The 14,022-nt window shown below is 39.5% G+C and overlaps 1 protein-coding gene across 1 annotated transcript; it reads right to left on the minus strand.

The window, feature by feature from the left end:
* Positions 1-2,713: 2,713 nt before the first annotated feature.
* Positions 2,714-9,999, minus strand: smim22 (small integral membrane protein 22). Its single transcript, XM_033644239.2, has 4 exons — positions 9,747-9,999; positions 7,820-7,948; positions 5,288-5,358; positions 2,714-3,158 (listed from the first exon to the last, which is right to left on the minus strand). Exons 2-4 carry the CDS (start codon positions 7,938-7,940, stop codon positions 3,111-3,113), a joined length of 240 nt encoding a protein of 79 aa, XP_033500130.1. The 5' UTR covers positions 7,941-7,948; positions 9,747-9,999; the 3' UTR covers positions 2,714-3,110.
* Between the last annotated feature and the right edge of the window lie 4,023 nt (positions 10,000-14,022).

Here is a 14,022-nt window from a genome sequence, read left to right on the forward strand (position 1 = left end):
TGGGGAATGCAATGGTATCATAAAGAGAAGGCAAAAAAATTGTCAGGGGGGGGAACTCTCAGCTGTTAGGGGATGCAATAATAAATGGAAAAGGAAAACATTTCCCACTGTGATCTTTTACGGGATACAAACATGTCAGTGACAGATGACACTGTACCATCAGTGAATGAGGAAACATATTTTCTTCATTCACTGACGGTACAGTATCACCTGCTTGTGGACCAGTTTCAATGTCGGCCCTTCCAGATACAATTTGATGAGCCATGGTGTTTCACCTCAGAGTTGATCACAAAGGTGAAGTCAGTTAAAATGCGAGGCCATGTGTACATCACATGGGATGGATGGAAGACGTGGGAAAGATACCCATGTTTACGTCTTGCCAGCATTCATGTCATTGAGAGGTAGAAATACTGTGCGTTTATAATATAACACCATATCCATTAAGTCTGGGTTTAATGACATCGAACAATAATCTTTTCATATGTGGTTTTCAGGCATGTCCGTATCAGTGAGTGGGTGGTTGGATGTGTCAGAGCTTTCAGAAAAATTTGGGTTTCCCATTCGTAATTATAACTTGGATGTTGATGTAATTGCTCTTTATAAGTTGTAAACTCTGATAATTCCAGTATGATATTAACATGGCATTAGGGTGGACACTGGAACTGGGATCATGCTTTTTGTTTTTTGTTTGCCTGTTTTTTGTTATTGTTTATTTCCCCATTTGGTGGAAATGACACAATTCACATTCCCTGCTTGTTACAACATGGATATGTCTAAACGATAAGCTACTTCACATGTATGTTGGTGCATTCTTTGATTTCAAGTTTTTGTCTGCTTTATGTTCATATTTATTTGACACAGTTTGCACACGTTGATTCTGAACCAAACGCTAATCCAATCATGAACAAATGACTTCATTCCAGTAAGTGTTAATCTATGTTGAAAAGCTGCCTATCATATAAAATGTGGAAATTATTTATCTGATATCTGTGCAATAAAAATATTCTAAACAGTGACCTGTACATGTCAAACTCTCTTTCTTAACCTTTGCTGACTGCTGCAGTGAGGCTAAAGGTGTCTCATTAGATGACAGTTTGTCTCCACTGGTTAAATAAATTTCTACCAGCTGTGCTTTAGTTTCTTGTTCCTGATGAAGAAAAATGTGTCTCCTCACATGAGACACTAGTTAGTACAATCATCAGCAAAATGTACCAAATGTTTAAGTCCTCATTGTGCAGCAGAATTGTCCCAGTGACTGATGTAGTGTTAGACCATGAATACTGATGCATATGTTAGCAGCATTTTTAAGTATCTTTTATTTTATATTGAACACTTTGGTGTTCTATAGACATGTACCTCAGGAGTTAAATTATATTTTAAGGTTGGACAGATGCAGAGTAATGCTTTATTTCTTTTCTGAAAACAGCAAAGAGATGTATTTCTCCAGGACAGTGCAAGAGTTACAGTAAAGGTATATCACTGAGATCTCTGCACAGAAACGTGACTGAATGGTGAATTGTCAAAGGAGTGAACAAACCAGTGTAGTGAAATGACATAATGTCTTACAGTGGTGATGTGTATTTTTTGCTGAAAACCTGTGAAATAAACACTTCTCTGAGTTCTACTAAAGAGTGTAGTGGCTACCCCCAAGGAGTAATGCACTGCCGTGCCAGTATAAAAGATGATAAGGAGTGTTGTCGTCTTGGTTCGCGCTGGTTGGGAGCACAGAGCCTCCATTATCATCGTGTCCACATCACGTTATTTCAGCTATCAGCTGTACTTTACTGCAAACTAAGTTACCTGATAGCTTCTTTACCCAGTTAGGTAGTACAACCGTTAGCACAGCTGTGAAGGGCAAATACTGGTCAGTTGCAAAATACAGTGTTTGGATGCCAGTTAAAGGCAGACTCCAGTGGGGCATACCAACCATGTTGGCACTGCTTGTCTGGAGGGGGGCTAAATAATGCTCCAAATTTAGGCTTAATTTTGGCGAGGGAAAAACTGGCATTGTTATTTTCAATGGTGTCCCTTAAACTCTCACCTTAAGACATCCTCAGGTAAATGGGTTCTATGGTACCCAAAAATCTCCCCTAAACTTGGGAAGGCTTGTTCCCAGTAAGTGTTTTGTTTCTTACAATCAGTGTACTCCTTTAGATTAAAGCTGTGTATTCATCCTTTAAGGAAAAGAACAACCAGTCTATTTGAAGAACAATGAATCACCTACCATAAGTAATATTAGATAAGTAATATTAACTGTAAAATAAGAAACCAAAGTATATCAGTGTGTGATCTCTTCAGTCATACACTGACATTTTTTCAACAAGCCTATATACAATATAGCAGAATTCCTGAAATTCAGTTTTGACTTTTGGTCTTGGTGTGCCACCCCAAGATTTTAAGGGGCCACATCTGACCACCCTGATGAAAAATTTCTGGAGGGGCCATTGAAAGAGTGAAATATTAAAGACAAAAGTGGTGACTGAGGAGTGTTTGAGCAGGGCAGCAGCTGTGTGATCCCATCTGGGCTGAGCCTGCAAACCTTTGTGCCGTCGTCAGAACAACACAAACATCAATCTCCTGTTTAATGATTTATGCCTTCATATGATTTTGTGTACTTTGTCCTCTACAAATGTTGGTGTGTCTGTTAGCTAGGACAAGTGTTCCATAAATGAACATGGCATACTGAGAAATAAGAGACCAACACATAAATAAATAGAGCAAAGTTGACATTTTTATTATTGTTAAATATTTGTTACAAAGTAAAACCTTCAAATTAAAACTACCATTCTCTTTTCACACACAAAAAAAACAAGATGAAGTTACATTCAAATCTACAGAGACATAAAAACATAAACAGCTGAGTGTTTCCAGCTCCTCTGTTGTATCCTAGCAATTAACTCTACACAGCAGTGACAGAAAGATCACGTGTGTTAGATTTCCATAGCTGGGTACCAAAGGACACGTGAATGATTCTTTCTATGTGCAAGTCAGTGAAATTTGTTTACAGACTGGTGACAGTAAAATCAAAGTTTTGGCACAGGAGTCAGACTTAAAGGCTCTGCTTGTAGCTTCATCAGCCTTCACAATACTGGATCAGTGCAGTTCAGCTGTCAGGGCTCCAGAGCCATGTTTTCTATGCCAACCTTCGTTCTTCGAGGCTGTTGAGGAAGCATAAAGAAATCTTTCTTTAATCACACACAGCTGTCATTATCACAGTAAAGAGTCCTCCATAACCTCAGCTCAATTTCTGTTCATTTCACAACATGACAGGATCTCCCTCTAAGGTGGTTCAACGAATGAAAAGGTTGACATGCCAAGGAGTGCTGAGGACTTACATTCTCTACTGCTGAGGTGGGAGGCAGTCTAGATGTACAGGTTAAACACGATGGCCCCTGACCATTTCTAAAATGTTTTGGCGTCTTTGTGACTGGCCTATGGCTGTGTCCATAATCATACCCTCATTCCCTGGTTTACTGCTCCCTACATAAGAGATGTTACGTAGTTAACTCAATAATGAGCATAACTAAAGGCTAATTTTCAAATCTATCAAATACAATGCACTGCAATGAGGGACTGTTAGTAAAAAGTAGTGTACAGTACATTCCATGGACACTACTCTTGTTTTTGTGCACAAACAGTTTTTATGCCTCCATGCCATGGCAGGCGGCATTATGTTGTCAGGTTCTCTGTTTGTCCCATTCTCATTCATAAGTGCGATATCTAAGGAATGCCTTCAGGGAATATCTTCAAATTTGGCCAAAATGTCCACTTGGACTCAAAAGATGAACTGATTTAGAATTTGGTGGTCAAAGGTCACTATGACCTCACAAAACACATTTATAGCCATAACTCAAGAATTCAGACACTAATTATGCCTTCATTTCACATAAACGTCTACTTGGATGAAATGGTGAAGTGATGAAATTTTATATCCAAAAGGTCAGAGGTCATCTTCCCTGTGACATCATAATGTATCTGGCCATTATTCAATGCCATAACTCAGGAACAGACTGGGAGACATTTGGTCACATACTGAACTGGTGACATTAATCTTGGGTGTCCACCTTTAGACTGTGGTGAATGTATAGATCTTCTGTGCTGCCAGGTTGAATTTGAAACATTGTCTACTGGAACAGCTACACACAGGCCTGCTGTCAGGGGGGGTCAAAGGGTACAGATGACCCTGGCTCAAGGCCAAAGGGGGGGGGGGGGGGGCATGAAAAGGTCTATGCTTGACACTTGACACTTAAATTGGATCAAGTACAGCAATTAACTTACTGACTTACATCACTGACTGAAGTTGCAGGTATGACAGGCAGAGCTGAGGCAGAGTAATTTTTATCAAATAAAACCTGTTGTATCAGGCTCAGTTTTAAAGCTACAGTGAAGACACAGGTATCATATTAATCTAGATGACCTAAGGCATCCATTGGTACTAACCAAATAACGCTCCAAATTTACACTAAATTTTGGTGAATGAAAAAGGAATTTTGCCTTTTTTAAAAAAATGGTGTATTTAAATATTTCTGCTTACTGGGGTCCCTAATCAGTCTTTGAATTTCATAAATTGGGTATGACTGGAAAACTGATAGTTGACAACCATATACTCTTCTTATACTCTACTCCTCTTTGTTCACTCCTGATTTGATCTTACAACTTAATACCTTGCAGTAATTTCCTCAATCAGTGCTAGATTTGACTTTTCTCTCCTCATTCATTGGAGGGCATTTTTCAGCCCAGGACACATACGTGACTACCTCTGCTTTTCAAAATAAGAAAATAGGGTCTTAACACAGAGTAGATACATGGAAATAAGATTAATTGGATTATATTCACAGGAAGTGTAAAAATGTATAGGGATCCACCCACCCACCCCCACTGGGTGTGGATGAGAGGCCCACCTTTGAAAATGTTGTCCCCCTGCCTGTATTTCCTAATGGCTGGCCTGAATACACGAGTCTGGACAGACATGGATGTAAACTGAAACTTGACTGGTTGGTGGGGGCATACAACCATGAGGCAGTAATTCTACTCGTTCAATTCACTGTTTATTTGTGACACACTATATAGGGGATACATTTGCACTCAGATTGTGGACACTTAAATAAAAACTATGGAGGATAAATACAGCACACTACATAATAAATAGGGAATGATTTCATACACAGCCTTTCTCCATGGCGAGTTCTGAGTGTTTAGTGTTCCCACTCTTTGATTTCTGCCCTTGAGTCAGCACCTCGCTACAAGTGTGTGTTTTATGTCAGTTCTCTCTTGTACATGTGTTTACCTTGTCGTCATCACAGCAGCAGCAGCAACAACAGCGGATGATGACCAGGATGACCAGCAGCAGCACCATACCTAAAAACACACACACAGCAGGGTGTGGTTAAGCAGACACAGAGTCCTTTTTTAGGAGTTAGGTCTAATTGATTGGTACCAAAACCAAATCACTGTATAGGAGACAGCTCTGTCCAGCATGCAGTAGCAGCAGCTTTAGCATGCTGTGTTTGAGTAAACTGAGGGCAGCTAGCATTACAGATCAGAATGGCAATGATGCAGACAAAAGAGAATACCAAAGCCAAAGTGCACTTCAAATATTTACTTTCAATGATAAAGCAGACCCACTGCAGAATCCTGTGTTTGAGAGGGATGAAAGTGATTTGCCCAAACAAGCAGATACAGGATATATGTGAAATAGCTGCATAGATAATTAATTATTAGCTCTAGTAGTTCATTAGCTCACACCTCACACAAATCCCTCATTTAACCTATTTACCTTTTGGTTACAATAGGGTCATTCTTAAACCTCCCATATTTTTGGAGTGGATTGAGCATTTTAATACTGTTAAAGTATCAAAATGCTCAATCCACAGAGAAATGCAGTCGACAACAGTCAATATTCAGAAACTGTGCCTTTAGACAGGCCGTCAGGACTTCTGTGAAGTTGTGATGTCACAACTATAAAATGACCATTTAAAACTTGAAAACAAACACTGTAAAAAAAACAACAACAACTTTTTATTTCAAGTTGGAAAGTTTGTTAATGCAGCAGCTGACAAGGAAACTATAAAAGAAGGAAAGAACATGACGTCAGTGACAGCATTCAAATTTTGCATTGGAGCCAGAGTTTGGTGGCACTTCTATTGAGGTTAATGGGGCAGGTATGGCAAATCACACTATAACCCACATGCTTGTTGTTTCACACACATTACTCGATGTCAACTGATGTTTTTTATCTAAATGTGTGCGTTTGTTGTCATTGTTATTGGTCTCTAAACAGATCATCGCTCTGTCCAGCAGCTGCATGTTGCTCAACTCAAGCCCCTGCTGGGTCTGAGATAGCTTCATCATGACACATGACCCAACAGGGCAGGTATGACCGGTTATGGTTATCACTGCAATTATGACCAGACCAGGAAATAGCAGGCTACAAGTAACTAACTGGCACTTAAGTGATAAAGGTCCAGATTTATGGAGGCATATAATTTGGCAATTAGCGCCACCTCCTGACAACAACAGTAAACATTATCAAAAGAGCTGACGTTTTAGCTCTGAGTATTTTTAAATATCATATCATATCATATCATATCATATCATATAAAGGAGAAAAATAAAGCCACTGCAGCTAACTCACTGGTTGCTTTTCTTGTATTCTATCAGGTACAGTAGCATGCAAAAGTTTGGGCACCCCTGGTCAAAATTTATTTCACTGTGAAGAGTTAAGTAAGTAGAAGATGAACTGATCTTTGAAAGGCATGAAGTTAAAGATGGAACAGTGTTGCTTATGGTATAATCAACTAATAAAAATCAGTTCAATAGTTTGTGCCTGTCTTGATACGTTTGCACAAAATTCAGTACAAATCTCTTTAAATGATCCAGTGATGCACAGACTTAGTCTTTAGCTTACAGGTTCCACTCATGTTCTGTTACTGTTGCAACCAGACAGGGGCATAACTCCAAAAGTTCAGACGATAGTTCATTGATATTTCATTTATACTTAACTAGCATTTTATTCAACTAATTGTCTGGTTTTGTTTGCCTCATTGCAACCCTGAAATATATGAATTCTGGTTCAATCATGTAAAGCACTTTGTGGCTTTGTTTTCAAAAGTGCTGTATAAAATAAAGTTTATTATTTTGAACTGTTATTCTATGGTGCTTTACGTGATCACCCAGAGGGATGAGGTTCACACTGATAATGTTTGTTAACATTCAGCTGGCTGCAGTGGATATTTGAGCACCACTGAGTCACTGTATAGAAGTCCATAAGACATCTGACTTCCCTGCTTTAAGCAGTGATAGAGGGATGCAAGCATTGGACAGATCAGTGACTTAAGTTGGACATCTACTCAGCTCAACATCATGTTTGCGTCTTAAATGCTAACAGAATATTGCTCCAGTGGAAATACAGACTCCTGTCAACAGTCACACCATCTTTGTGATCTCTTGTCATTTGTGAAACTTGAAAAGAAAAATAATTTAGATGAAGATGATTCACAGCCACTGGCCAGCCATGATTTTGTACTTAAATACTTATACAGATGTTTGTGTGTCCACTCTTCTTGTATTAGCCCTGCTCAATCTGCCATTTCTGTTGGATAAGTTAATTCTGGAATCCACTGAATACTGTGATCAGGGGTTGTGGGGAAGGGGTAAGATAATGGAGGGGCAGCTGGGGAGGTAGTTGGGAAAATATTCCGACGTAAACTTTTCATTGCTTTCTGCTCATTTTTTACTTTTTTATATACCCTGATTCTGTGTTATATAAATCATTAGAATGACTTTGCCTCTTAAATCCATTACTTTCATCTTCACTCACCAATGAAGATGAAGAAGACTGCAAAAAAGGCGATGTCCCAGTCAGACCGGAAGATCTGCAGTCTGGAAACGACATGACTGAACCGATCCACCAACTCCTGTTGCAGGTTTCTCTGCTCCATCACCCTGTCTGCTTTCACACACACACACACACACACACACACAGCAGCACAGAGCTCAGCTCACAGTTAGTGCCATCTGAGTCTATTCAACACAGCAGCACCACATAGAGCAGGGACAGAGTTAGGTTGCACTGAAACCCTGCAGACTTCATGGAGCTAATAAGTATCTTATTGATGATCATTCACAGCTAATGGGGGGAATGTTGGAATTCAATTAAAATGTTATTGTCTGTTTATACACTAATGTAATATATTACAGAAATATTACACTACTGTAATATTTCTGTAATATATTACACTACTGTAATATTTCTGTAATATATTACACTAATGTAATATATTACAGAAATATTACAGTAGTGTATCAGCAAACTGTCTTAAAGGGATAGGTAGGGCTGTGTGAGGTACTTATCCAGAGTCATTATATTACATACAGCAGATGTCAGTTTGGAGTGAGCAATGAGCAATGAGCAAAGGTATGTTTAGCAAAGGTATGTTTGGAGAAAAATGGGTACAGGATTTCATGAAAAGAACACCTGTCCAACTGTTAAACATGGAGGTGGATGTGAGTATATAAAAAAGGTATTGTTGATTAGAAGCTTTAGAAATGAAGACAATATGCTTATGCCTATAGCTGAGAGAGGACAGGAAATGAGGGGACGGACAAATGGGGAAGGGCATGCAACGAGGTCCCAAAGACCTGGAACAGGGGACAGTGCAGTTGATGGTTGACACATATATTCAGGTTACTGAGGGTGAACTGGTTTATTTTATCTGTTTAGCAAATGTGTGCTGGTGCTGGTGAGTAGTGTGCAGACCTACTGTATGATCTGGGTCAATATAAATTTGGTGAATCAAAGCAAAATCTTACAGGCCCTTTTTGCAGCATACATTTTCATGTCATGGTGGGAAAAGCGCAAAAATAAATACAAATGTCTGATTTTAATTTAGCTACTTTGCTTTTAAATGTTCTGCCACACCATCATGGCTTTTTATGGAATTAATTTAATTTTTAGTAACACCTCTATTTTTCCCTCTATGACGTTATGAAGGTCTATGGAGATCTAAAACACAATATCTTACATACACTACATGATTTAAATAGCTCTAGAAGCACAATTTTCACACCAATCTGTGGAACGTGGTGACAGAAGTGGAACAACAAAAGACTGAAATGTTCAAGTTGTCTCTTGTGTCATTTAATAAAGTGATAAAACAGAATAATAAAGAGTTATAACAGAGTCAGCCTTATTTCAGCTGAAAGGTCAGAGAACACCTGGAGTGTCCTTCCTGGGCTATGTTTGACAAAGAAGAACAGATGCAGTCGCATAATGAAGTTAAAACGAAGATGAAGAGGGAGAATAGGGAGGCCTCCAGCTAACTGATATCTTTTATGAGAACAGAAACAAAACAAGACTATCATACACAGATGAAATGTGTTCAAGGACACAGTTCAATTCAGGTCAGGAAAAAAACTTACACATCAGAAGGAAGCAGAATACTCTTTACAGCAGGATATTACATGTCTATATGTGGTAATGATACATTTGTTCCTACATGGAACAGAGACATATATAATATATTTATGTTGAAACGGACTTGCTACATCACAAATAAACCACTGCTCTCCATGTAGTGTTGACTGTAACTACGCGGACTCATCAGACATGACAACCGCACGACGTAGTTTACTACGTCAATCACTCAGAGGCTTTTAAGGATAGAATATTTCAAATTATTTTAATGTACAATAAATAAAAAATACTAGTTATAGACTACACAATATATTATTTAGACGTGACTTACCTGCCAACGGAGTCGCTTGTTTTTTTCTTTTCTTCCGGGTACGAAGGGCTACCTGACACCTGACACACCTGTTCACACTGGCGCACTGATTCTGTTCTTCCTTCCTCCTGTCGCATTTAAAACAAACGGCCTTCCTGGACTGTGTGTTAGGATTTCCCCATCTGTAATCATAAAACTAAAGCAGACTGACTGCAGGAACAACAGAACACAAAGCCGTGAAACTGAAAGGGTCTACTGTGGGGTGTCAAACATACGGCCCGCGGGCCAGAACCGGCCCGACAAAAGCACTATTCGGACGGGATTAGTTTTATATAGGGACATGGGGTAATGTCACTTTACCACAGGACGTCAGTAATATTAATGGCCGATTCGCACGGGATAAGAAATATCAGTAAAACTACCACAAGTGGGAGGGGTAAATCCATTCACGCACAGCTGTCCCCTCCTGCCGTCATGTGCCTATGATAGGACTGTCAAAAGCACCAGGAAATTGAGTTTGAATATTTGCAAATTAATTTAGTAGAGTTCGAATAATATTAGAATGTATTATTATTAGTATTAGTAGACTATTAGTATTAGTATTATTATTATTATTTATTTATTTTTTTTACAAAAAAAACCCACAAAAAATAAGATGCTTATTGCAATATGAACGTGACACTCGGATGAAACACCCGTTCTGACCTCACTGAAGTGCCAGGTATGATCAACTTCTGCCTTGCTATCTGAGCAATGTTTGGATACTTCAGTGCGTAGTTTTCCACCACAAGAGTGGATCCTGGTTGGCTCATAGTGGTGTCTCATTCTAGTAACGTTTCATCTCTTCTTCAAAAAGGGTAGGCAGGGAGGCAGCAGGTGCACCACTCTCCCTGTATGTCTCCCTGAACAGGTCACACATGGCGGACAGCGCAGTGGGTGGTGTTGGCGCAGCAGGCTCCTCCGTCGGCGCCTGTTCCTCCCTCTGTGTCCCGAACGGGATTTGCCATGATATACAACATTATTGATAGTATTAATTAATTATTAATGATATTCAAATGATCAAATTTAGGTTTGAACTTATAAAAAAAATATATATAGGCTATTCGAATATATTTCTAACTTCGATTTTTTTTTTTTTAACAGTCCTAACGCACATGTTTACTGCTGGTCTATTCGCACGGGATTAGTATTACCTGGGGTAATTGTCCGGGACCCTTTTACAGAAGGTAAAAGTTGCGGTAATCTTTACTGACATCGTGCGGTAATGATTACTTACATGGCACATTTGGACGGGACTAAAATCTCTGGTAATTATTACTTTACCCCATGTCCCTATATAAAACTAATCCCGTCCGAATAGGGCTAAAGACTCCAATCCGGCCCACTGGATGACTTTGCACACTCAACACAGAATGCTCCTGGAATGAGTCCTGGAAATGAGTTAGCATTTTAGCAGTCCCCGTTCCCTTGTCTCAAAGTCAATGCTTTTTTCGAATGGGTTTTTGGCTAGATGCTTGAAATGAGGTCTGTGGTTAACTCATGCTGAAGAGACTGTACCGTTTTGTTCTGTGACATAAAATATGTCTGTAAATACCCCATTGTGAATTCTGAAATTTGTATTTGTCTAAACAAAGATGTTTGCTGACAAGTGGCTAAATGAGACTACAGACTGTCATCACAGCACACATGGCTTTACAGCCTTGTTGTGGTGGTGAGGTTAAGTCATGTGGCTGTAGTGTAATTCCTTTATAGCCCAATGTTAGCTTTTTCCTTATGACGATTGCCTTTATGCTTCAAATATCATAACAGTGGAGTTGATTTGTGAAGATTATCTTGTCAGACAAAATGTGTAAGTATCATAAACATTCATTTGCCACAGAGCTTATTTTGTGAGATATTCCAAATTTCAATGGAAAAATCCCATAGGCTTTTTGATGAGGGAACCAGTGCAACGCACACATCTGCATTTGCCTTCAGAAAAAAATCATCCCTGGAGCACTCTATTGAATCTCATGCAAAGGCTAAGAGGTGTCAAGTTACAGGAGCAAGCAGCCTGCTTTGTGTAAAATGCTGCTTCACAGGCTCTTCAGCCTGATCAGAATACAGTTCTCTGAAAAAACAATGAATACTTATTTTGGTCATATTCAAATATACAGAACACTGTGCAAAATATCATCAATCAGCAGCTTCACTACAAAAGAATCTCTATCACACTTTTATCTTAAAACAATATTGGTGGAATCCTGGCTACACATTTTGATAAATAAATACTTGTCTCAATTAGACGCCTGGTCTGGTTGCCAAGCAGCTCATTTTTTCTTTTAAATAAAGGTTATTTAAATGTAAAAAACAAACAAACCAACAAAAAAAAACAGGTAGTTTGCTATCTCAAATTCTGTGACCATTCCTCTGTTACCCTGTAAGTTATTCATATTCCTTTAATCCATAGGGGTTCTCAGATCAAAGGGGTTTTTCATATCAATGAATCCGAGTTGTTAGTGTTGTTTACCAGGATAAAGTGGTGATGTGTCAGTATGTCAGGTGTCATAATCCTCGAGTGCCCTGACTCTCTCTATCTCACTCTGATACGCTGTCTGTCAGAGCAGGATCAAATGAAAAATTCATAATTGATATATTATCTGAAGCCTCATATTTATACGAATGATATTCATACGGTTTTAAATAAACAATCTGATTGCATTTCCTGATCTTTGCTGAGCAACAGTTTTGTGCAAAAGGACTTAAAGGCCTGTCGCATATAGACACCTGTCCCAAACATAGGCCTATTGATTTCAGTGATTAATTAATTAATATTAATTCAGCCATGACTACTCCAAACAGAGTAACTTCTCGCGTTTGTAAGGTCACTCCAGCGGTAACTTCCTGCAAAAACTCAAATCTTGCGAGACATGAGATTTCAGAGCCAGACTTTAACTCTCTGAGTGAGTGTTTTGACTTGCCACAACAAACATGACCGAATTTTTTTACCCGATTTTGACCAACTGGATCTGGATGAGCCATTTGAATTTGATGACCGCCCGTGTTTATTTGAACACGGAGTACACAGACGTACACGGATGCAGAGCTCATTGAAACTGAAGAGTGGACGAGGAGAGAGAGGGAGCAGCAACAGGCAGAGGAACATGTCAAATATTGGACATCCTATCACTCATTTAGACTCAAGTAGATTGGAAAAATAGGGCCCAGGTTGAAAAAAACATTAGCTCCCCTTTAATATTACTGGGAAATTTCAATTGCACATCCATGATGAAAATCTCCTGTTCCACCACATCCCAAAGGTGCTCTATTGGATTGAGATCTGACTGTGGAGGCCATTGGAGTACAGTGAACTCATTGTCATGTTCAAGAAACCAGTTTGAGATTATTTGAGCTTTGTGACATGGTGTGTTATTCTACTGGGAGTAGAGTAGACCACAGTGTACCTGTCAGAAAGGGATAGACATGGTCAGCAACAATACTCAGGTAGGCTGTGGTGTTTAAATGATGCTCAGTTGGTACTAAGGGGCCCAAAGTGTGCCAAGAAAATATCCCCCACACCATTACACCACCACCACCAGCCTGAACCGTTGATACAAGGCAGGATGGATCCATGCTTTCATGTTGTTTACGCCAAAATCTGAGTCTACCATCTAAATGTCGCAGCAGAAATGGAGACTCATCAGACCATGCAATGTTTTTCCAATCTTCTATTGTCCAATTTCGGTGAGCCTGTGTGAACTGTAGCCTCAGTTCCCTGTTCGTAGCTGACAGGAGTGACACCAGGTGTGTCTTCTGCTGCTGTGGCCCAGCTACTTTGACGTGTTGTTCATTCAGAGATGGTCTTCTGCAGACCTGGGTTGTAACGAGTGGCTATTTGAGTTACTGTTGTCTTTCTATCATCTTGAACCAGTCTGGCCATTCTCCTCTGACCTCTGGCATCAACAAGGCATTTTCACCCAGAGAACTGCTGCTCTTTCTCTTTTTCAAACCATCCTCTGTAAACTCTAGAGATGGTTTTACGTGAAAATCCCAGTAGATCAGCAGTTTCTGAAATACTCAGACCAGCTTGTCTGGCACCAACAACCATGCCACGTTCAAAGTCACTTAAATCACCTTTTCTTCCCCATTCTGATGCTAGGTTTGACCTTCAGCAGGTTGTCATGAACATGTATGTAAATGCATTGAGTTATACAATGAAAGGAGGAAGAGGAGACTTTTCCTACAGAAAGTGGACTCAGGAGACAAAGACATGAGGAGACAAAGACATATAACCGTGGAGCCTGTAATATGGGAAATG

This window comes from Epinephelus lanceolatus, chromosome 18 (genome assembly GCF_041903045.1).
Source record: "Epinephelus lanceolatus isolate andai-2023 chromosome 18, ASM4190304v1, whole genome shotgun sequence".
NCBI lineage: Eukaryota > Metazoa > Chordata > Actinopteri > Perciformes > Serranidae > Epinephelus > Epinephelus lanceolatus.

What these genes read in the sequence shown, in the direction of transcription:
- smim22 (XM_033644239.2), bottom strand. Translation starts at nt 7,940, where the DNA reads ATGGAGCAGAGAAACCTGCAACAGGAGTTGGTGGATCGGTTCAGTCAT. An exon ending in AGTCTTCTTCATCTTCATTG is followed by an intron (nt 5,359 to 7,819) that starts GTGAGTGAAGAT and finishes GTGTGTTTTTAG; the next exon opens with GTATGGTGCTGCTGCTGGTC. An exon ending in GCTGCTGTGATGACGACAAG is followed by an intron (nt 3,159 to 5,287) that starts GTAAACACATGT and finishes CTTCCTCAACAG; the next exon opens with CCTCGAAGAACGAAGGTTGG.